The sequence below is a fragment of the Epinephelus lanceolatus genome, chromosome 19 (genome assembly GCF_041903045.1).
Source record: "Epinephelus lanceolatus isolate andai-2023 chromosome 19, ASM4190304v1, whole genome shotgun sequence".
Lineage (NCBI taxonomy): Eukaryota > Metazoa > Chordata > Actinopteri > Perciformes > Serranidae > Epinephelus > Epinephelus lanceolatus.
Window position 1 is genome coordinate 30545988 of NC_135752.1, and position 23247 is coordinate 30569234.

The 23247-nt window shown below is 42.4% G+C and overlaps 1 protein-coding gene across 1 annotated transcript in view; it reads left to right on the forward strand.

Moving 5' to 3' along the window:
• tsc1b (TSC complex subunit 1b) overlaps positions 1-22019 on the forward strand; it is a 38312-nt gene extending 16293 nt beyond the window's left edge. The window contains exons 10-22 of the mRNA XM_033646817.2: positions 2244-2409; positions 2533-2654; positions 3346-3439; positions 5270-5377; positions 6573-7209; positions 9300-9343; positions 12226-12392; positions 12985-13167; positions 13291-13401; positions 15913-16035; positions 17848-18035; positions 18376-18549; positions 19268-22019. Of these exons, the coding sequence (XP_033502708.1) occupies positions 2244-2409; positions 2533-2654; positions 3346-3439; positions 5270-5377; positions 6573-7209; positions 9300-9343; positions 12226-12392; positions 12985-13167; positions 13291-13401; positions 15913-16035; positions 17848-18035; positions 18376-18549; positions 19268-19943 (2793 nt within the window). The 3' untranslated portion in view covers positions 19944-22019. The remainder of the gene's footprint in view (positions 1-2243; positions 2410-2532; positions 2655-3345; positions 3440-5269; positions 5378-6572; positions 7210-9299; positions 9344-12225; positions 12393-12984; positions 13168-13290; positions 13402-15912; positions 16036-17847; positions 18036-18375; positions 18550-19267) is intronic.
• The last annotated feature ends 1228 nt before the right edge of the window (positions 22020-23247 follow it).

Below are 23247 nucleotides of genomic sequence, written 5' to 3' on the forward strand. Positions count from 1 at the left end.
TGGCTTGAGTTTGTGTTTTTGACGTGTTATTAGTATTTTATTCAAGGGAGTGTGAGTGAACTGTGTTGTGCTGGTGACATGTCCTTTAACCAAGATGCTGTACCTACACCTGCTCCACTTTCACTGCTTCGTAAAATAATAATGAAACAAGGTAAAGGTACCGAGGATCTTGAGCCAGTCCAGATACATTTAGAGATGTTGTAATTAACAGACAGTATTATCTAAGATATAATAATTACAGCAACAATGGTAACAATGCAGCAATTTCCTGGCCTTCACTTGAGTGACAGACTGCGGCTAACATCAGACTTTCCCCCCAAAAAAAATAGTTTAGCTGAGATGCTGAGTGAGCCACCCAGCTCTTGACTCACCTCGTCTCATGATTGGTTTAGTTCGTAGATGCCTGAACAACAGCCACACAAGTATGTGGCATTTGCTGTGTAAAGGGCTATGTTTTATTTCATAAAAACTGTACAGTTTTTTTGCGTGTTAGCAGAGGGTTTTTTGGTCTCAGGTGAGTTTGCCAATCTCACCAACCTGCTTGTAAAAAATATGGGAAGTCTGAGTAACAATCTTAGATACTGTAAATTCCTGACAGCTTTGTGTAAATGTTTTGAAACTTGTCTGAAATGTGTTTGAGTATTAAAACATCACCAGTGGAGGACATGATTTGTGGATTCTGGGTTAATACAACAATCAGGGATTGTGTCTTTAAATTGCAAGATTTCCAAATTTCATTTGTGCTTTGAATAGATGTAGTAGTAGTAGTTGTAGTTTTAGGCAGCACCAACAAAATGCTGTTTTCCTCCCATGTATTAGAATAAAGGTTTCAGCAGCAATTATCTCAAGATGTTGACACATAAAAGCAGAACTGTTTGCTTGAGCAGACAGACACCACTGTGAGTGACGAAATATGTGCTTTTGGCAATTTGGGTGAACTGACCTGTAAGATATGAGTCCACACATATTTCACAAGCTGAGAACCATATGTGCATAACCAGATGTACCGTATAGACTCTAGATTTGTTATGCACAGCAGCAAGTCAGAATTAATAGAACAGTTTGACATTTTGGGAAATGTGTCTGTGTAATATGAAATTATAGCCCACAGCCCATGGTCGTCTTATCTCAGCATAAAGACTGGAAATAGGTGGAAATAGCTTGCCTCGCTAATTAATGTTATACTTCATTTTATTAATCTCAGGGCTGCAGTGCTAGTTGATTGATTGAAGTACTAGAGTGCTCCTATGACGTGTGCATGCGTACACCAAGCAGAAGCGAAGTGCAGTCTGTGGCCATGCCATGCATTATCTAAGGAAAGCTGCAGCAGCGACTGCACTGCGACTATTTGATTCTGTGGCAAAGTGCGGCAGAACTAGCGGCAGACTTAGGCTAGAGAATACCCGCAGCCAATCAGTAAACAACAGAGTCCTGCGACTCCTGTGACATGTTGACCTATGATACAAAGAATTTCCTCCTGCCTGAACGCATAAACATGTCTCCCAGGCTGCATAGAAGAGTAACAATCGCAACAAGCTGTACTTGGCTGCTTCCTGGTGTGGTTTTGGTGTGAAGTTGTGGCTCATTTCAAAGGTTGTGAAACCACTGCTTCCACGGTGGTAAGTTTAAATATGTTAGTCAACTATAACTGTAATATTAAAGGACATTTTCCTGACCTCTTCACCTTTGCTAGTTCACAGTTAGCAGCTATAGAGAGAGAAACATAATTTAATTCACTGTGCTGCTCAAAGGCTACAACTGGCTGCTGCTAGCAACATTTAAGGTGGAATGTTTTCATGCACTTTTACTCAATGCTCAAGTTGAACAACGTGGACAGTTAGCCCACCTTAAATGTCAATATAACAACTCTTACAGTTCAGTTTGTTTTTCTCTCTTGCATGATGTACACTTAAGAGATGGTTGGATCTTCAAGCTCTTTAAAAATGTGTATTTATTTCAGCCAGATTTCGCAGACTGTGAATATCTCCGGCAGCACGTCACCCTTTATTAATCCGAGTGTAATCCAAAGTGTAGAAACAACAAGCTGCGGTTTTACAGTGGGTCATTATTCAGCTTTAGAGGTGCTGGTATGCAGATTTTGACTGGCTAGAATTCCATATTACTTATACAGACAATAATCTAACCTCCTGCGAGAAAGATAAAAGAGGAAAAAAGAAGAGAGGATTTCCCAGTGGCTTTTTATCTATGTTCAGTGCTGTCTCTTTGGTGTCTTTTTTTTGCAGAACTCCACCTGTGAACTCAACTCTTCCTGTGGGGGTAAGGACCCTCTGTGGAGCCCCTCCTCGTTGTGTGGCATGGCCACGCCCCCTTCCTCCAGGGGCATGTCGCCCAATTTAGAGCTCTCCCACAGTGCCTCACACCTTCCCAGCCGCTTCCACTGCACATCAGGTCAACCACACTTTCATGATTACAATAGATTTTAACTCACTGTGCACTATGGTGTTATTTAAGTTTTAACAGGAATCTGGAATTTTCTTTTCTGCTGACTGCTGATTGTTTTGACCCGAGCAGGAGGAAAAGGAACGCCTGCCTCCAGCACTCCAGCCACCTCCTCCCCGCCTCCCACGCTATCAGATGACTTCCCCATAATCTCCTTACCAGCCAACACAGTCCAGTCCAGTCCACCAAGAAAGGTACGCTCTCTCCCCTCCATTTTAAAATCATGTCATCTCATTTACAGCTTCATTAATCAGTTCACTCAGCTGATGGTCACTTTTCCTTTTGTGGATTTCATTTCTACTTTCCTTAAAAGACAAAAATCCCCAAACACTCTTCTTCCAATTATTTTTTACAGCATAACAGAATTGCAAAAGGCCAGTGGGTGGATTGTGATTATTCATCAGCAGTATGCTGTTTTTCTGAATTCCACAATAGCTTAATTGTTGAGGATTCTGTTCCTCCTATGTCGTTTATCCAAAGAAATATGATAAATATGCCAGCCAGTTCACATTATCTAAACTTTTATCATGTTGAAAACTCGTTTCCTTGACAGCTAGAGGGAAACTGATTCAAGTCTTTAAGTCTTTGATTTAGCACTCAGAAGTGAAGTAACAGGAGAAAAGAGTTGAAATTATCATACTCATATTATTGGTTTTCGGCAGCAGTCTGATTTTTTTGGGCTTTTATTCTGGTGTATAAATGTAGAACTAGGCAGAGAATAAGTGTCTCTCATCAGCCTGTGCTGCATGTCTGTAATCCCACGTTACAATGTGAAGAAGGTGTAAATGTTCTCAGAAACTGAAAGACTTAGAGCAAACCTCTGATTTGTTATCCAAAATGAATCATGATATAAAAAAACCTCCTTATAACTGTGTGACCTTCCAGGATCGTCGACAAGCAGAGAGCAGTAAGCCTGCGCTGGTGAGACAGGAGCCAGTGAAAGATACAGACAAGAGTGCAGAAGGAGCCCCGAACAGAGGTTAGTCATAACAAGCCTCATCACTGATTTACCATCTTTAATTTCAAAGTAAAGGTCGTCACAGGTCCTCAATTTTCAGGCTGATTAGAAATTAACCTGTGGAAAATCACAGTTAATTTTCAATCTGAAACAGACCTGAGGGCAGTCAGGCCAGAAGCTAATTAGACATGAGCCAAAATATGGTTGACCTGAGCAGACGCTAGTGGAGAGAGAACATCATGAGCTGTCAGTTAGCTCACAGCCATGGTTAAAAAGTGCAATAATATATGCCTTAAAGGGTAACTTTGGTGTTTTTCAACCTAGTTCTTACGTTTTCATGTTTTTGTGTGGAAGTGACAGTGAGAACAGTTTTTGAAACTCGTCCAGTATTGAGTTAGAGCAGCGGTGACGTTAATGGGCATTTGTGCACGGTCAATTTACACCCACTAAAAGTGCTTAATTTTGCCACTGACATGCTCAGAATGTTATTATCAGTGTCTGACAACATTATGGAAAGGATCCCTACAGAGATAGACCTTTTTTCAAAGAGTAAGATGGAACCAGACTCCATTGAAATAAAGAGTCATTTTATCACTGTAAAACACAATTCATAAAGAGTCGACGCAAACAAATTAAACTACCAAAAGCTCCCTTGGTTGGTCTTTTCACTCTTCCAACAAAAAACAACTATACTTTAGTTGAAATAAACCCTTGATTCGTTGAGTTAGATATAAAAATGTGCTGGTTCTTTACCAGATAAAATGACTGTTTATTTAAATGCAGTCTGGTGGGTTTGACCATAGTGATTTTAGCGCTGTTTCTGGTTAAACGTTAAGGATCTTACTAGGGGTGACCCCGAATAGTCGATGATTCGGTGATTCGATTCGGAGAAGTCTGATTCGACTGCCAGTCTCGCCGTTGAATGGTCGCAAAATGTGGTTATGAAACAAGACCGTACCATTCTGACTATATTGGGGTGCTCACTGCTGCTGAACATCTTGATTTGACATAGAATGTATTTGTTTTCCAGTAATTCATGATATATAGCCTATTTTGATACAAACATCAGCCTAATTTCTGTTAATAAAAAATTGAAAATGACATGCGTTTAATCAGTAGGCATAATGATTACTACGCATGAATAAATCACCCAGTTGCTCGATCCAAATAAGATGAGGTGAGTGAGTGCGCTGCAGGACCATCAGAGCAGCATCGAGGCCTGCGGTGATATACGGTGGCAGAGCGCATAAACAGACACTTTAGAGGAGGTATGAGCTCTCAAATCAAACTTTTTTGAAGGATTATTCTTTTACCTGAAGTGTCTTGAAACGAATTTCACCGCTGATTATTTTCTTGATAGATTCTGATTTTTTATTTGGCTACTTTTTCTCCGACGTAGCCAAACAATTGAGAGCGGTGACGCACGGGGGTTGGAATTGGGGGGTTAGATCACTACATGATTCCCGAGTGCGGCACTGCTGCTGCTCACTGCTCCCTCAAGGGATGGGTCAAATGCAGAGAACAAATTTCACACACTGAGGTGTGTGACAATCAGTGGGACTTTAACTTTAACGCAAATGAGCTCATTAATGATTGGGGGGGAAAATAACATGATGTGACGATTAGTCGGCTAAAGGAAAAATCTGTCAAATCAGATTCGACTATGAAAATTCTTAGTCGGGGACACCCCTTGATCACCAAATGTTGAATAGTTTGGATCATTAGTCTTAATCAGCTGCAAACATCTAACATTTCAGAGGTGTATTTGTTGTGTTGGTGTTTAGGCTTTTATGAGAAGTTATTTTTCTAACATCATACCCACACTTGTGATACATACCACTTCCTCATCAGATGCAGGAGCTGCTGAGAACGTCTCCATGACTCTGACAGAGCTGTCTGTCTTCATGAAGAAACAGGAGCTGGAGCTTCAGCTGAGAACAGAGAAAGAGAGGGAAGAGGGTGAGTATTGACTTGGTACAGATTATAGACCCAGATCCTCTCAGTGACTGTGTGACTCAGCATGGAAAATACATGTAACTCAGTGGGGATGTTCTTCAAGAAGAATTATGCTTTGCATGAGGCAGTGACAGAAAGATGAAATCAGTTTTACGTAAACTGCCTTGTGCCGTCTTCAAAAACAAGTTGGCTCACAAGCATGTTACACTCTTGAATGCTTTTTTGCATCGTTGTGACTGTGTTTGTGTGTGTCTGTGTGTGTGTGTGTTGTAACAGCCAAACCATAAAATTGTCAGACCAAGGTCTGCTCATCCAGAGCACAAACAGTTCCAGTATAAATAATCCAATATAATTATTTAGATATATTTTAAACAAAGATGGCATGTAATCGATAGGGTTTCTTAATCGTTTATTTAACCAGGAAGTCCCTCAAGTAGGAGATCTCTTTTTTCAGAGGGAGAGCTGGCCAAGACTGCACACCAGTTACAGTTTAAGTAGAAATAAAACACAACAGACAGTCATTTAACTCACAAGGAAGAGACTAAAACCAGTTGCATTTCTCAGATACATGGACTTTCAACATGGCTTTGCATTTTTTTAAGGGGACTAGATTTTTGCACATTTATTTATTTATTTCTGCAGCATTCTGTGGGTTAAATAGAACATAGAAATGACAACATTAGCTTCTAGGGCAACATTTTCTTGTGATTGACAACATGTCCAAATCCCACTTGTTTCAGAGCAGAGTCAGTCAGCACAGTGTTTTGTTCTGTCTGAACCAAAAAGTTTTGAACAGGATCACATCTTTTAATATGTGAATTCATTCTCCTGTTAAGCTAAACGCACCTGAGCTCATGCACTAAACATCCAGGATGCTAACACATCCCTGTTTATATCCCTCTGTGTGTGTGTGTGTGTGTGTGTGTGTTAAGCTCGCTCTGCACGGTTATTGGACTATTTTAGATAAAAGCATCTGCCAAATGGCGTGAGCTCTGCTGCCAAAGCTAGCTGCTTAGATTTAAACATTTCCGTCCTCTTTGGGGAGAAACAGAAGCCCAGAAACTTCATTTTTGTCTGTGTGGGATAGCAGGCACTTGGCACTTGTTGTGACTGCAGAAATATTTAAGCGCAGACATTGACATTCAGAACATGCAGGTTTAAGTCTGCCACAATCCTCCATATGTTGTTTCTCCTGCAGCTGCCATCACAGAGGAGCTGCTGAAGATCACGGAAGATAAGCAGGAGCTGTCGGGCCTGAGGGGCTTCGACTCGCCTTTCTATCGTACCACCGAGACTCTGACTGGCGGTCAGGCACAAGACAAGACCCTCTCCAGCGCCCAGCCTGGAGGTTCAGTCAGAGACACCCACCGTGTTGTCTCAACGCCAGACAAAGGGGAGACCACTGCGAGCACCAGTGGTGTTGGGAGCGAAAGAGGAGGTGGAGGAGCAGGAGACAGCAGGAGCTCAGCCCTCGAGCAGTCCTGGTCCTTCCATTCTGGCTTCACCCCCATCGATCACCACCTGCACCGCAGCCCCTCTGCCCCGGACGACGAGGTGGGCAAGTTTGGGATGTTCTCCCCGAGCCCGTGCAGCAAGACCCCCGCCCCTGTGCCCTACGAGTCATTTTTTGACCTGGCTCTGCCCAGGGCGGCCTCGCTCTTCGTGGGCCAGAAGACGTCGGAGGCGGTGCACAAGGCGGCGATGGAAAGGCTGTCGCAGCAGGAGGAGGGGTTGGAGGACGGGGAGGAGGAAGGGGTAGTGTCTGCTTCACCACTGGAGGTGCTGGATCGCCTTGTTCAGCAGGGGAGCGACGCCCATGACAGAGTTCTCAAGAGGTAAATCTAACCACTTTGACTTTTGTTCAAAGTTTTCCTTTTTCATTCTTCCTTTAACAAAATCATATACACACCATAGCATATTTTGAGAAGTCACAAAAAAGTATATCAGGTGTTTATGTGCCCAAATGCATTGTGTGCAACCACTTTACATGACAGGTGTATTGAGCAATCTGTAGTGCACTCTGAGTGATCTTTTCTTAATACCAATAATTGTTTAAAGCAGATATAGATTAGCATTTTTTTTTGTTAATGAATAAATGAACACGTGGAGGAAGTATGAGACTCATGGTGATCACACTGAGGAGACTCAGGAGTGTGTTTCGATGTGCTGTTCACTGTGCACAGCCTGCCTGGGTTGTTTCCACTCTGTTACTGCAGCCCAAAGGAAACACCCAGTTGAGAACAAGTGTGACATTGTTCAGAATCCACCGCCCCCTTTCTTTCTCTACACTGACACACACACACACACACACACACACACACACACAGCTAACCAGTCCTCTGAGCCAATAATACAACCATGTCAGCAAAGTCAGCGCAGGACACAGAACAATCTGGCTTCACTCATTTCAGTCGACCATCACCCCCGTGTCTGTCTTCATTAGAGCCAGACACGGCCTGATGGAGGGGGTAAAATAAGCGGAAACAGAGACCAAAGTACGGCATAGACGAACAAGCAATTCAGCATTTTATTGTGACACTTGTAGGGCGAGCAATATGGCAATATAGTTTAAAAAAAAGGGACAATCTTTTTAAGTATTGAAAGAAATAGTTTGACATTTCAGGAAATACTTAATTCCAATGTCTTGTTAGATGGAAAGATTAATTCTACTGTCATGTCTGTTTATTAGAAATGAGGCCAGAGTCAGGAGACGGTATGCTTAGCTTAGCATAAGCACTGGAATCGGGATAATCGTTAGCCTGGCTTCATCTAAAAGCAAAAAGAAGTCTTCCTGGTGTCTCCACTGATTGTCCAACAGCCTCACTGTGATGACTACAGGAAGTTATTGCTCGGTCGATGCTAGAGTGGATGGTGCAGAAGGATAAGTCCCGCCCTACTGTGCTAGGATTGGCCAGAGTGTGAGATTTGGTTCGTCCAATCATAGTGAGAAAATGTTTGAAAAGCAGGGGCACAAATTTCCCTGAAAAAACAGCTTTACATCCAGGGGTATGTGGGCACTGGAGGAAAGCTGACAGAGAGCCGTTCGGACGTGGGCACTGACCTCGCCAACCTCCGGCCCTGGGTCATTGGGGCTAACTGGAGGCTTTGTCGGGGCTGAAGAGGGAGTCATAGCAGGCGAGAAGAGAGCCAGGGCCCTCAGAGCAGGTTGGAGTCTCCACATCCTGGGGTACATGGACACTGGAGGGCAGCTGATAGTGGGCACTCGGACCCCTGACTTGCCTCTCAGCCACCTAGCTCCATCCCACAGCCCCTAAGCAGCCTCCAGCAGTGAGCTGTGAACTTAACACATATTGCAAAGATGCAGTGATATCAGAAGAAAGCTTTGTGGCTGTGGTCAAAATCAGCGCCCTTTACCAGACAGCAAAGCAGAGTTCCTGACAGTACCTCCCAAATTTCCACTCTGGCATCAGCCTTAGTACTCTCAGCCAGGAAATAGCTCTAGCATTTAACCCGCTGTAAAACCACGACACATCACTTTTAGACTTCATATATTGTACAGATAAGACAAAAGATATAGTGTGTTAATCAGTGAGTTTTAGAGGTGCCGCTGGGAGGATTATGTTACCTGTGGACAGAGCTAGGCAAGCTATCTCCCCCTTTATGCTAAGCAAAGAATTTCCTGGCTGTGCACAGATATCTTTTTATTAACCAGACAGACATGACATGGTCACATATGAGGACTGTATCACCCTTGTACTGTGTGTGTCAACCTGTGCTTTTCACACCTTTCACGCAAGTTGTGACTCAAGAGGAAAACCTGGTTTGAGTTTTGTGTTTTGGATTACAACCAACATCTATGAAATGTGGGTGAATTTGACATAAATCACTGCAGAGCAGCTTAAGAGAGAAACTTCCCAGAGAGATCATTCCTCTAAAGTGTTTTCTCCATTCTCTCCTTTTCCAGATTACCGTTGCCAAGTAAGTCAGCTGACTGGACGCACTTTGGAGGTAAAACACTCGCAGCACAACACTGCCTTACATTGATAAAAGACGCTATTATAAAGACTGCAGATGGAGCATTATTCAGGCATGACTAGCAATTCGTCACGAGCTCTGAGACATGAACAGCATGTTAAAATGTTACCCAGCCAGACAGGGAATTTGTTCAGCGGTTTATCAAAACACACAAAGTTCCCACAGTCCCATGGCAAAACCTGATCAGCTCAGAAAATCGAAAGTTGGCCACTTAGAGATTTTTTTCCCCTCTTTATTTATTTATGCATTCAGTAAACCAGTGTAAGAATCTAATCTTCCTCAGCTGCAGCTCGTAACAAAATAGAAACAGTGTGTGTTTTTGTGAAAACTCTCAGCCAGCTTGTGATTAGAACTCTGGAATTTAATCTTCTCCCCCAGCTGACTGACAGGAGTCATGTCATTTGGATTGCATCTAAACAGAATTCCCCTCAGTGCTCATGGCAGATTTAACCTGTCTGGAGCAATGTGAACGTCCTGAGTCAAACTGTCATGAGAATTTTTCTCCAAATGTTCTCTCCCTGCTCTCTTGCCCTTTGCGCGTGTCAACAAGTGAAGCTCTGTTTCCGGAGTTATGTTGAACTCTTGGAGGGATGGAAGAGTGCTGTATACATGTGTCACATTTTAAACATCTTTATAATTTGATTAACTGGGTAACAGCAGTCTTAAAGTTACCATCACTGGTTCAAATCAAAAGAGAGACTGGTAAAATCTTGTCAGGTGAATGTGGATCAATAAGCCCTTAAAGGTGACAGGTGCAGGTTGTTTTCAGACCTGTTTGTTTATTTCTTAGCCACCAGGATGTCTCTTAAACATAACAGATGTCAATAAAATTAGAGGGAACTTTGGGCCACGAGCCAAGGTACAAGTGATTAGTTTAAGTGCGGATCCAGGAAATCTATTAAATAAGGAACCAGGAGTTCAACTGGCAGTCACACTGCAGCTCTTTTGTTTGTACCTCATTTGATTGCAACATTTTGGTAGGGCAGTACATTGCTTTTCATTTAAAACCCTTTTTTCATTTAATAATAAAAGTTCTCAAAAGTTAAATGTGTTGCTGTTCCAAAAAAAGTCTAAAATTGTCAACTTAAATGAGATTTGTATCAAGAACTATCTGAATGAAGAATAAATAAGTAAGATGCCAAGTGACAACAAAGCAGAAGCCTGTACTATGAAGCCAGTTCAACTTACCTACGATATCTTCTCGTTATCTGGTTTGACTAATCCTAACGTTGGCCGTCTGGATAACCAGTACTACAAAGCTGGTTATCAACTAGTTCAGTCAACTCTGGGTTTTCCTATCCAGCCACGAGTGTGTCATGTAAAGGGGACGGGGTTGTTAATGACAAGCAACATCATCAGAACCATGAATGAAGGAGGCTGCTTCATATCATATAGACACAGGTGTCTCATGTTATTTTGAGCTGCAGTGATGGAATCAGAGTGTAAAAGTAGCAGCACTGTCACTGTGGACTAAAATAAACTTTGCCTAAGTTTAAATCCTGCTAAAATCGTGTGTTTAGTGTGTAAATGATCTCTGTGTTTGTTAGAAGCTCTGGTTTAAAACCAGTAAAAATAAAACCCTGGAACAATGAAATGATTCTAGTGACCTATAACACCATACAGGCTCCTCTTTTTTACCTGAGACTCCAGACTTTTGTCCATGGATACTTTTTTCTTCAGTGATCTGACTGGCCAGAGGTCGGGGTGTTGACAGGCTGAGATCCAATCCTAGCTGTTAAGCATAAGTTGCCATGGTGATTTATCCTGGTAAAACGAGAACCAGCTTCGTAGCACTGAAAACCCTGAGTTTACCCTGAATTTACCTCACTAACTTCAAATCCTGCTTCATAGTACAGGCCTCAGGTTTGATGCCCAGAGTTTTTGCAGTCTCATCATTGAGACTTTGTGCAAAAACTTCCCTTAAGTTTTGTGTGTTTTTACAAAAATATTGAATGCCCCTGTGTGAAATGATTCACTGTCATGACTTAAAATAAAAATATATATTTGCCAATGGCTAACAGTCATTGACCACTGATGTTAAAGTCTACACCAACAGTGCACAGATTAGTTTTGCAAGTGCAACTGAAGAAGACACCAGGGTGTATACATTTAGTGCCTTAGAGCTCATGTTCTTGGTTATTTATTTAAAGGTTATTTAATCGAACCAGTTACCACCCAGTGAAACATGTTTGAATACAGGTGCAAACATAAAAAATATTTAGAACTACCTGGTTTGCACTTGCCGTAGTATATCAGGGGCTGAAGTAATGGCCAACATACATATAAAAAGTATAAAAGTATTCAAAATATTACAGTAGCTTTAGGGGTAGCCCATAAGAAGATATCATCGTCCATCGCAATGTTTCTCCATGAACATTGTCATATGCCAGTTCAGTAGACAGTGTGCAACTGTGGTGTCACATGACATCATTATGTGTGTTTTGATGCACGTCATGATACAGATTTTTTTTAAAAAAAAAAAAAAAACGTTGTGTGTTATGAACAATTTAAAAGGATGTTACAGAGTTATTGTAGGTCTGTGCTCTTGAAAATACCTTGCATAGTTTCTAGTTTCTTTTCATTGTGTGCGATTGATCAGCTCATGTTCCCCTTTGTTAAAGTCAGAAACGTATAACTTATATTGTTTTAATGAATGATTGACATTTACACTAGAATAGCTTGGTGAAATCACAGCATTATATTTATATTCAGAATTTTTTTTTGTCCTCATTACAGTATCTGTGCTATTCTGGTGCTCCACACTTGAATAATAATTAAGCTCGTTTCTGTTAGTGCGTATGTGTGTCAGGCATGTGACCGTGTTAATTACATTATTATTACCACGGCCTCCCCAGGCTCAGCTCCACTGGACGAGCTTCACACGCTGCGCAGCCAGCTGCTCCTGCTGCACAACCAGCTGCTATACGAGCGCTACAAGAGGGAGCAGCACGCCGTCCGCAACCGACGCCTCCTCCGACGCATCATCAACGCCACTGCACTGGAGGAGCAGAACAACGCTATGGCAAGTTTGCACGTGCTCATTATCACAGATTAGCCCTGTTAAATGCCAGAGACAGAACAAGTATTAAGAATTAACCAAAGGGCAGTGTGGATTTGTTTATGGAGATGCAGCGCCACAGGAGTGTGTCCTGTTTGCATTTTGGGGACTGTTTAAAGGCACCATCTCTGATGTTAGCCGCTGCTGCTCCGTGAACTCATGCTAACCGGGCATAGTATACCTTTAACCTTGAGCTGTGTTTCAAACTACATGTTGGGTCCTTGAATATGAGGCATTTGGGCCTGGAAAGCCTTGAAAAGTCTTTCAATTTGGTGTTCAAGAAGGTGTGGGAAGCCATGCACGCCGTTTAGTCTCCAGCAATGAATTGTAGACAGAGAGGTAGAGCACCGACACATTCAGGCAGCAATCAGCTGAAAATGTAGCACAGTAGTTGAGTAGTCTGTGTGTCCATCCCTGCCCTCACTTAGAGACCAGCTGCGCTGCACAAACTGCTGCAAAGTGCTTTAAAATATCTCTTCTTTCTAACAGCATTTAGAAACTCCTGCACACTTTGTACCTAACCTATGCATATCTGTGTGTGTGTGTGTCTGTGCAGAAGGACCAGCTGAACCTGCAGAGTGTGGACATTGTGTCTCTGAGGGAGAGTCTGCAGGTGGAGCAGCAGCGGTACAGGCAGCTGTGGGACGACCGGGAGACGGTGGTGACCAGGCTGCACAGTCAGATCAGACAGCTGCAGCAGGGGAGAGACGACTACTACACCAAGAACCAGGAGCTCCAGGTACACATATACACACGCTTCATACAAAACAATGATAGTAGTACAAATACATGTGTCCACTGTAGTTGCCTTTACAAGATACAACAAAACTCTCTTTGATCTGGTTCTGTTTTGTGTCTCCAGAGCAAGTTGCAGGAGTGTCAGAAAAGGATGGACGAACTGGAGGCGGAGCTTCAGAGGGCCAACAACAAGGTCTGCCACACTGGTCACCTCCTCAACCAGATGACTATCAAGGTAAAGAAACACCTGTCAGATTTAACTCATAATTTTCACAGCTTGGTGACAGAATATGATTAAAAGCTCCTTTCAGACATGGAATACACGACATTGCTGGCTTTATCTGTCTGATGGGGTAACAGGGTTGTGTCATTCAATCAAAGGAAAGACAAGGCAACATTATTAAGGAATAAGGAACCAGAAATACAGGTTTTATTTTCATCAGTGCAATTGACATGGATGAATAAATTAAAATATACAGAAGGATAATTATATAGTTGTATGAAGGGGCTTTTTGGCTCTTTTGTGCTGAACTGTGAGGGGAAAAAAATCTTTTTTTGAGACAGATGTCACATGAGACAGATCTCCTTATAAATGTAAAATTAGTCCATTCACTGTGTTTGATTTATTAAACCTTTTTGCATTAGACACTTTAAGATATAGTTTGGATCATTTGAAGTGGGGTTGTAAGAGGCACTTATCCATAGTCAGTGTATTACATACAGTAAATGTCAGTCAGTACACCCTTAGTTTGGAGAAGCAGGCAGGAGTGCTGACACAGAAGCTAAGCAATCTACTGCTATGGACGGAGGCAGCAATGTAACGTATTTTAGCCACCTGAAAAAAAAAATCAGTTGAAGTATTTTCACCGCTTTATCCCAGAGCCAGACAGCCCTTTCTGACGGGGAGCTGAAGCCGTTGTATCACTCTCTTCAAAGCCAGACTTCATTGAGAAAAACAGTAATTTCTCATAGCTGAACACAGGAGCTGCTGGTCTGCCACTGTCTCGCACAGTTAGTTTGTTTTATTTATTGTGTGACTTTAGCATTTAAAAGCGTTAGTTCAGATTGACCAAAGTGACACATTAACACAAACAAACTAACCGATGGAGGCAGTGGTAGACCAGCAGCTCACATGTTCAGTGAGGTAAAATTGCTGTTTTTGTCAGTGGAGTCTGGTGGCTCTGATGGGAGCATAGATGGGGAACTGAAGCTGTTAATGCATTTCCCGTTGTAACAGGCTGTCTGTGTCAGGGTAAAGTAGTGACAGTATTCTAGATATAGCGTACACGTAAAATGTTATTGAATTTTTTATGTGACTAACATACATTTTGCTCCTGCCCCTGCTACAGTAGTGCATTGTTTACTTTCCAAGTTAACCTGTGTGCCGACTGCCACTTCTGTATGTTAAACACTGAGTGTGGATAAGTGCCTCACACAACCCCACTTCCCGAGAGCCAAACTGTCCCTTGAAGCGACACATTTATTTATGTACGCATAGCTTTCTGTGATCTGGGTGATTATTCAGACATTCAGCCAACATGTAAAATTGCCAGCACACTGACTTTATATAATGCATGTGTGAAAGGGGTGACATGTAGTCATGTTTCAAGAACCTTTTGGGAGTGTTTTTTTTTTTCGGCCTGACATTTCCAGTTCTTACTTGTTTTTACTTATATTTTGATTGTGTATGGCAACATACCGCATTGAAGGGAGTTTGATTTCTTTTGTCTGTATGTATAAAATTAAATCAGTCTAAATACGTTGCGGATTTATCATTGTATATGTTGTGTATCACTGGAAGTTGAATTGAATTGGTCAGATCAAACTTGCATTTAATCTTTCCTGTATTGTATGAAATTCCTGCCAAAAACAACAATGTTTTCTACATTTTTATGTTTCACGTCTGGGCTGTCTGTGCTAACAACCCATATGGGCGCTATTCACTCTTTATTTTGCTATTTAAAAATATGTTAAATCAGCAAGATTGTTTGTTTGGTTGCTGCCCTTCAGGCTCATCCGGTGTAAAATTTAAATCAAAATGTTCCCTGTGCCTTTCTAAATGGAGGAATTGGGCAGGATAGTGAGCAGGCTGGCGGACAGTTGGGTCAGACTCAGGGGGTTACAACAGCACATGCCCCCGTCCTCATCCTGCCACCTCTCTGTAGACTGCAGACTGTCCCAGGGCTTGGTTGCCTTGGAGATGCTGTCTCCCCCTCTATTTTTGGGTCAGCGGCGCAGAGGGGGTCTGGGTGTTTTTCTGCCTCCTGGGGTTTGTCTGAGGTCTGTTTCCCTCGTCTGACCCAGGCTGAACCCAAATCCTGACAAACAAGGAGGCGTTGATTCAGGAAGCAGGCTTTTCAAATTGGGCTGAATCCACACAGTCCACTAAAGCTCCTTATTTACGATATTTAGACAGAATGAATCGACTGTACGCTTTAATACCCTGTGAAGATCCTTTTCATGGAATGTCTGCACAGCATAACACTTCCATCTTGCGCTGACCACAAAGTGAAGTTGTGTCATAAATTAAAATTAGTTCGGGACAAAAGGAGCTCCTTATTTAAATATTCGCACGGCTCATTTGCTGCAGCTTGTCGGATCTTCAGTGGGTTCAGACAGATCATTAATGACTTATACTGTTGCACTTATTGTTGATGCATCCCTAGATATTTTTGGACAGGTTTGATTTGTAGCATAATTGCTGTTTTGCCCTCCGTCGTCATTGTTTGTCTCGTGTGTCCTTCAGCTGAGCAACAGCGAGAGCACCCAGCAGCAGATGAGCTTCCTGAACAAGCAGCTGCTGCTCCTCGGGGAGGCGCATAAGCTGTCCATGCAGGAGTTACACCACACAGGCACCGATAATACAAAGGTATGGTGGAAGGAAAAGTGTGTGTGCGTGCGTGCGTGCGTGCGTGCGTGCGTGCGTGCGTGCGTGTGTGTGTGTGTGACAGATGCAGAGAACTGCAGAGACGACGTACTGAGGTGAAAAAAGGGACACTAATTGGGTTTGTTGGGCGCCAAGTCAAACTGTTCGACTGAAGCGTTTTTAGCTTTGCTGTAACATCATCTATGGAGATATGTCACGATCATAGTGTAGACTTCAGTGTAGTCAGAGGGTAATTTTAATTGTATATTATTTCAGGCCTCATTATTTGTTAGGTCTATCATGAAATAAATTCCACTTATAAACTCAGCAAACAGAGGTTACCAGGAAGTGAAAGGAAGGAAAGTTAATCTAAGAACAGTCTTTGTGTTTTACCCTCAACGAAGCCTGACAGGTTCAGGTGTGTTGACTAACAATGCAGAGTTGAAGCCACATGTTCTAATTTTTTCACTTCTGCCATCTAAGAGTAATTTAGCAGACAAACAGAAAAGATTTTGGTGTTTAAAATAGTGTTGGTCAGAAAAAAACATGCAATTTCATTTCACCTTGTGCTCCAGGACATTTTTAATAGCTTTTTTTGTTCTTGTCATGAGAAAAAAAGGACTCGTTGATTAATTGGGATAAAAATCTGCATATAAATTGATGATTAAAATATTGTTTAGTTGCAGTCTTACTTCATAAAATGTGAAAAGGAGAGCAATGATACAAACTGTGACATGTTCATGTTGTGTTTTTAATGTTTCTCTGTACACCCTGAATGGCCCCGACACATACAGGGTTTTCCACACATGCATCGATTTGTGGCAGCCCACCATGATATCTACAATCGCCACCTCCGTAGTGATTTTCTATTTTTGGAGCTGGACCTTTCATAAGGGGCACTGTTGGAATATATATATACAGTTCGATTATCCAGAGCACCACACACTGGAGCGCAGTAGAGCGCCAGATGCAGTAAAAATGAAACTTAATCGTTGGTTAAATCATATAGAAATAGAACGCTCTGTTTCGTAGAACAACACTACTCCCATTTTAGTTTTGTACATCATTTTTCCAACCTGCATTGCCATTTAAACTTTGCACCTCTAGGTCCAACGCTGTGTCTAACCTGTGTAATGGCAGCAACAGAAAGTTTGCTTTCACTCACCTCTGCAGCAGCTGCCCCTCTAATCCATCGATCTGATTTGATCAGCTCTGATTTATCTGACTAAAAATGCCATCTCAAACTCAAACTCACCCCCCTCACCCACACATACACACAGTCAGCTACCACCACACACAGATTAACTTTCTGTTGGAAACACAGACATGTCTCATCTGTGTTTACCAGCTCATCCTTTCACATTTTATCCATCTTCCAAATAAATCACTGACTGAAAATTTTGTATCTTTTAATGTCTTGAAAATGTTTACATCCTGTTTGAAAATGCGCATGATATTTAGTTTAGATCACAAAGACACCTGTTTCATGCATATTATTGCATCATTCTTTTTGGTTCAGTTATGGTATGATTATTTTTTATAATTCTGATGCTCATCAACAGTTGACAGTCAGTTTTGGGATGTTCAAAGCTCCACTGAATGTACCACAGACTACTTTCTTAATTGTTGTAGATCCCTGAGTCAGACTGCATTCACAAGAACTGTAGATAATAGTACAAAATACCATTAACTGTAAATAGAAAAATAATAACCTCAGTGCTCCACAATCTTTCATCATGTCTTTTTCACCTTCTCATTCATGTCTTGTCCCTTTCTGCTCTTGTCACGCTCTTGACAATGACCCTCATCATCCAGGAGGCCCAGATGCTGAAGGTGTCTTACGGGAAAGAGGTGGAGACGCTGAGGCAGAGCCTGCTGGTTCAGGGTCAGAAACTGGAGGCAGCGCAGCAGCGAGTCGCCGAGCTGGAGACGCACCTCTCCAAGAAGGAACACCTCATCGCAGAGCAGAAGAAGTTTCTGGAAGATGTGAAGTGTCAAGCGAAGTGAGTATGAACCCCCCCAAGTCCTCAAAATAAACTTGGATTTAAAAAAAGAGACGGTTATTGTAATTCATTTTGATATTAGTGATCATCACTTTGGCAACTGAGCCTCAATACAACAGCATTTTAATCAGGAGGACATGAGTCAGTTTGTTTGTATTAATGGATGCAGGTACAAAGCTCCTGTGAAAATCCATCGCTTGTTTCTTTGTCTCTTTTATACTGTCTGTGTCTCTTCCCATGTCTTCTCCCTATATTTTTTCCCTTTCTCTATTTCAATCGTACTCATATTATCTTTCCCTCTTCATCTATTTCCTCGTCCCCGTCTCGTCTCTCTTTGCAGGGCGGAGCTGCAGGCCTCAGACAGCAGATATCAGGCCCAGAGGAGAATCACTCAGCTGCTGCAGACTGAACTCCTGCAGCTCTACAGCAGAGTGGAGATGGAGGCTCCTGCCAGCAACGCCACTAGTTCACCACCAGGGGGCAGAGCTGACCAACACACTCGTGCTGACTCCAGGTCAGGCTCAGAGCACTCTTTTTAATGTAGCTGCATAGTATTGTGTGACGGCTACACTACCAATTTTACTACACGATTTAACCAGCTTACTGGTGTACAGTGGTATTCAAACTATATGGTTGGTGACAGTTTAAAGGGATAGTTCGGATCTTTTACAGTGAGGTTGTATGACCAAACCTAACTTGTAGTTCGGTTGATTGGGTCATTTGGAGTCTATTGGACATTATGAATTTAGTTTTTTATTTATTGCACTTCATTATGCTACATTAGGGAGGGCAAGGTACACCCTGGACAGGTCACGAGACTATCACAGGGCTGACACATAGAGAGAGACAACCATTCACACTCACATTCACACCTACCGGCGATTTATTGTCTTTTGACTGTGGGAGGAAGCACACACCTCACCCTGGATTTGAACCAGGAACCCTCTTGCTACGAGACAACAATCCTAACCACTGTGTCACTGTCCCACATGTACATAGCATAATGCATTTAAAACACAGGCCCTGATTGTAAACTCACAGTGTCTTTGTTTAAACTTACATTAACATTAATTTAAATACAAAGCGTCGGCTCGCCAGCCTCAGTGTTGAGTAGCCTAACTAGAGCAACGCCAACACCCCCAAAAATATACTTCTTTGATTACTGAAAATGAGATGAGACGTAAAGCGTATGTGAATGTTGTTTTTTATGTGTGAATATTTGTCCTCCACAGTATCATGGTTCCAGATGGACCAAGTAAAACTCACACCAACGAGGAGGTGGACATCAGACCACCACACGATTCCCCCAGGGGCAACGGCAGCACTTTATCACCACGGCAACTAAAAGCGAGCAACTCTTCCAAGACAGCAGCCAACTCCATCAATGGCAGCCAGGACGTGGCCCCACCCCTGCTGGTGGAGCCTTCTCTGTCCTGTCCCTACGCTAACCCGCTCGCTCCCCTGCCCCCCTCGGATGCGCCGCTCACTGTGGGCTCCTACCCCAGCGCCAAGAGCTTCCTGGGCATGAGGGCTCGTGAGCTGTTCCGCAACAAGAGCGAGAGCCAGTGCGATGAGGAGCAACCGCCGACGCGCTTGGCCGGACTTGCCCACGGCCTGAAGACTGAGCTGTGCGTGGAACCGCCCTGCCCAGGTTATATCGCCTCCGCTGGCCCTGCACCCTCCCCCATCCTGACTCCGCCCCCTCCCCAAGCCCACGCCACCGCCTCTCCACTTACTGTGCCCACTAAGGAGCCCCCCTCTGAGTCCAAGCAGCGGGCCTCCAGCCAGGAAAGCCCCCGCAGGAGAGCAGGGGCAGGTGGAGGGCGGGGTCAGGCGGGGTCAGGGCGTCCCCGGCAGCAGCAGCTAAAGATCATGGACTATAATGAGACACATCACGAGCACAGTTAGAGACACAGAACTGAGCCGGGATGCAGGGCGGAGGTTGAAAGACTGAAGTTTAACGATGAAGAAGAGCTACAAATCAGCAAAAGAGTTAATGTCAGCAACTCTTTGGAATTCAGTGTTATTTGTTCCATTCCTCTGAGTGGACAACAGGATTTCCCACAATGCTTTTCAACTTTTTTTTTTTCTTCTTATACTGAATCATTCCCCTGAAGAATTTTGACAAGGTTACTGGGATACAAAGTCCATGTGTTACTACTGGTCTTATGAATTTGTTTTTGAGAGAAAGATGCTCAAAGAAATGCCAGCAGTGATCGAAGTTATCAATAACTTCCATTTGACATTGTGAGTCTGACGTTTAAAGGGTCAGTTCACGCAAACTGCAAAAATCCCACTTGGCTCCAATTGTATAAGGCCAGTCAAGCTCTAATTAGTCCAAATTTTAGATACCTATCTCGAAGATTTCTGCCTTTACAGCCAACACAATTGAAGTGAGTGGCATTTTGTTTGTGGTACTCACAAGCATTGAAAGATCACGTTTCAGCAGCAACATGTCTTCTGAAATAGTGTCACAAGGCGTGTTTCCATCTGTCTGTTTTAAGGTGTATTTCCAATTTGCACTAAAAAAAACCCTGAGTGGAAATGGCCAAATTTTCCAAACTTTGCAAAAAAGTTCTTATGCTTGGGTGAGGTGGAAGAGTTGCTGGTAAATGCTACTAAGATTTAGCAAATTAAAGATGAGGTACAGTCATGGGCCGTCATTGCACAGGCCACTGCAGGCTCTCTTCATCGTCTCTAGATGGAAATTAAAATTTGCTTAACATTCCCATGGAAACCCAGATAAAGTTCCTGTCTGAGTTTTAGCCCCTTTAAAAAGAGTTACAGAGAGGTCTGTGGATTATCCAGAAAAATGTGGACACCGTTTGTGTTCATTTTCGTTGACGCTGCGAGCACCACAAATTAAATTTTGCCTGTCGAGACAGAAATGACAAATACAACCTAAACTTTTTGCTCTAGTCAGCACCACTGGAGCTACGAGAGAAAATGCCGGGTTCTTTAGTAATTTTGATGAACTGATGCCTTACAAACAAATAAGATCTTAAAAAACACCAGAGGAGCATGAGATGGAATTTGTCATGATCATCTGTTCGGCGCGTTTTGACGTTGACCGCAGACTGAAATATGTTTTTGATATCAGAGTGCATGTTGAGTGTAAGATCGGAGCAGTGAAGGTGGTCGGTACGTAGAGACGGCTGGTTTGTTCTGAGGAAACCTGAAAGTGGACCAGATTGTTAACTAACATTTCCATATGAGACTCCATTGAGTTTTTGTCTGGGGGAGAGTGTGTTTTGTTTGAGAATGTGCAGGCGTGCAGGTGAGGATGTCATGTTGGTTCTCATATTTCAGCAAAGATGCAATGAGGAAAAAGTGTATGAAATTTTGAGACTGATGAAATTGTATGCATTTTTATGAATTCCACTTTCTGTTGTAGCTTTTTATTTTTTATTTATTCAGCCATGAAGGGTGCTCACAAGTACATATCCTAAATTTGAACCAGACCTGGCAGGTGACACAAGCCCAAGTTGTAAAAATCTTTTTTTTTCTGCTCAAGGTGACCAGCTAATCAAATTGACGTGCCATGAAACATTTTTTTTGTTATGGCTGAATTCAGACAACTCTTAACAGAAGTGTTGTTGTTGAAGCAGAACCAGAAACATCTTGTCCAATCACATTCCTTTCTGCAGGTCTGATAAACAGGGAGTTACCTTGTTTTTTTTTCCTGAGTATTAGAAGAAACTCCGGTATCAAAAGTCGTCTAAATCCTGTTGTCCACCGGGAACTCCTGCTGTCACTTCCTTTTGCCTCGCTATCTAAAGCATGTTCAACAATCCACTTTAAATGCCAACCGTAGTAACTACCGCAAACCAAGACAGAAGGTACAATCAGCACAAACTGAAGAAACCAGGACTCTGACCAGAGCTGGAGAATCTGGGATATAATGGCAAAAAAGGAAGTTCTTAAAGCAGTGGCTTGTGTTTAACTGTGAACAATAAAGATCGTCTTCAATGTTTTGCACTACAATTCTGAGTTTTGCTTTTTTTTTGCTGCTGTTGAATATAATGCCTTTACCTCTGGAAATGCAACGTCAAGGTGTTTTGTCATTATGTCCAGTGAAGGTTGAGTTTGTTTTGGGGACTGGACACTTTCAGATGTTGGAATACAATCAGTTCATCCTCCTGAATTGTGTTGCTTTACAGTTTTGTAGAAAACAGCTTTGGGAAATTGTGATGAGTTTTTTTTTTTACAATTTTCTTTTCCTGTTTTTGAACTCGTGGTCAGATTCTTAGGCTTGTTTAAATTCTTTGATTAGACGTTACCCAATCTAAATTCATATACCTTTTCTTAGACTAGCTATTAGTTTTATAGTTTTTTCCCCATGTGTTTAAAACTAGCTGGAGGCCCTCTGCATGACTTCAGAAGGGATGCATGAGCAGTTTGGCCTATTTTTGTACAATGGCAAAAGGGTTAAATGTATTATGAGTAAGGTATTTTCTTACCTGGACCATATTTTCCTGTCTAAATGACTAATAGGAACAACACTGTTTAAAACTGGTCCAGTGTTGAGTGAGAGTGCTGCAGCCAACCACCATGTGACCAAACAGGATGTTTGCATAGTGGATTTATGTCCACTAAAAGTGCTTCTTTTTGCCACCAACATGTTCAGATTGTTAATCTAAGTGTCTGACAACATAATGGAAAGGATCGCTACAGATACAGATCTTTATTTGTTTAACCAGAAACAGCCTCAAAATTTGCCAAACCCACCAGAATCCATTTGAGTGATTGTTGGAAAAGTGTGTTCAGCAAGATAATGTTCACAAATAAGCACCACTTTCATGATTATTGAAGCCTAAATGCAATTGCCAGAAGTAAAAAGCTAACATGAGGTTATAACTACACTAAGGTCGCATGACCTAACATCACCACCATAGTGAGCATGTAAAGTGTGTTCGGCACGGCTCGGGATGATGACATTTGTAGTCTTATTTAGCCACTTGTTGCAACCGCCTTTTTTTCCAAGATGCACAAAAGCAGAGTTCCCAAGTGGGGTATTTATTGATGGATGTTATGTCGTAGAACAAAATGTGAAAGTCTAAAGCTTGTGTTAACCACAGGTCTTATTTCAAGCATCTAGCCAGAAACCCATTGACTTTGATATAGGGGAACTGTTAGTGCAAAAATGCTAACTCATTTTGGGGTTTTTGGACTCATTCCTGGGGCACTCTATATCAGTTTTTTTAAAACCTAT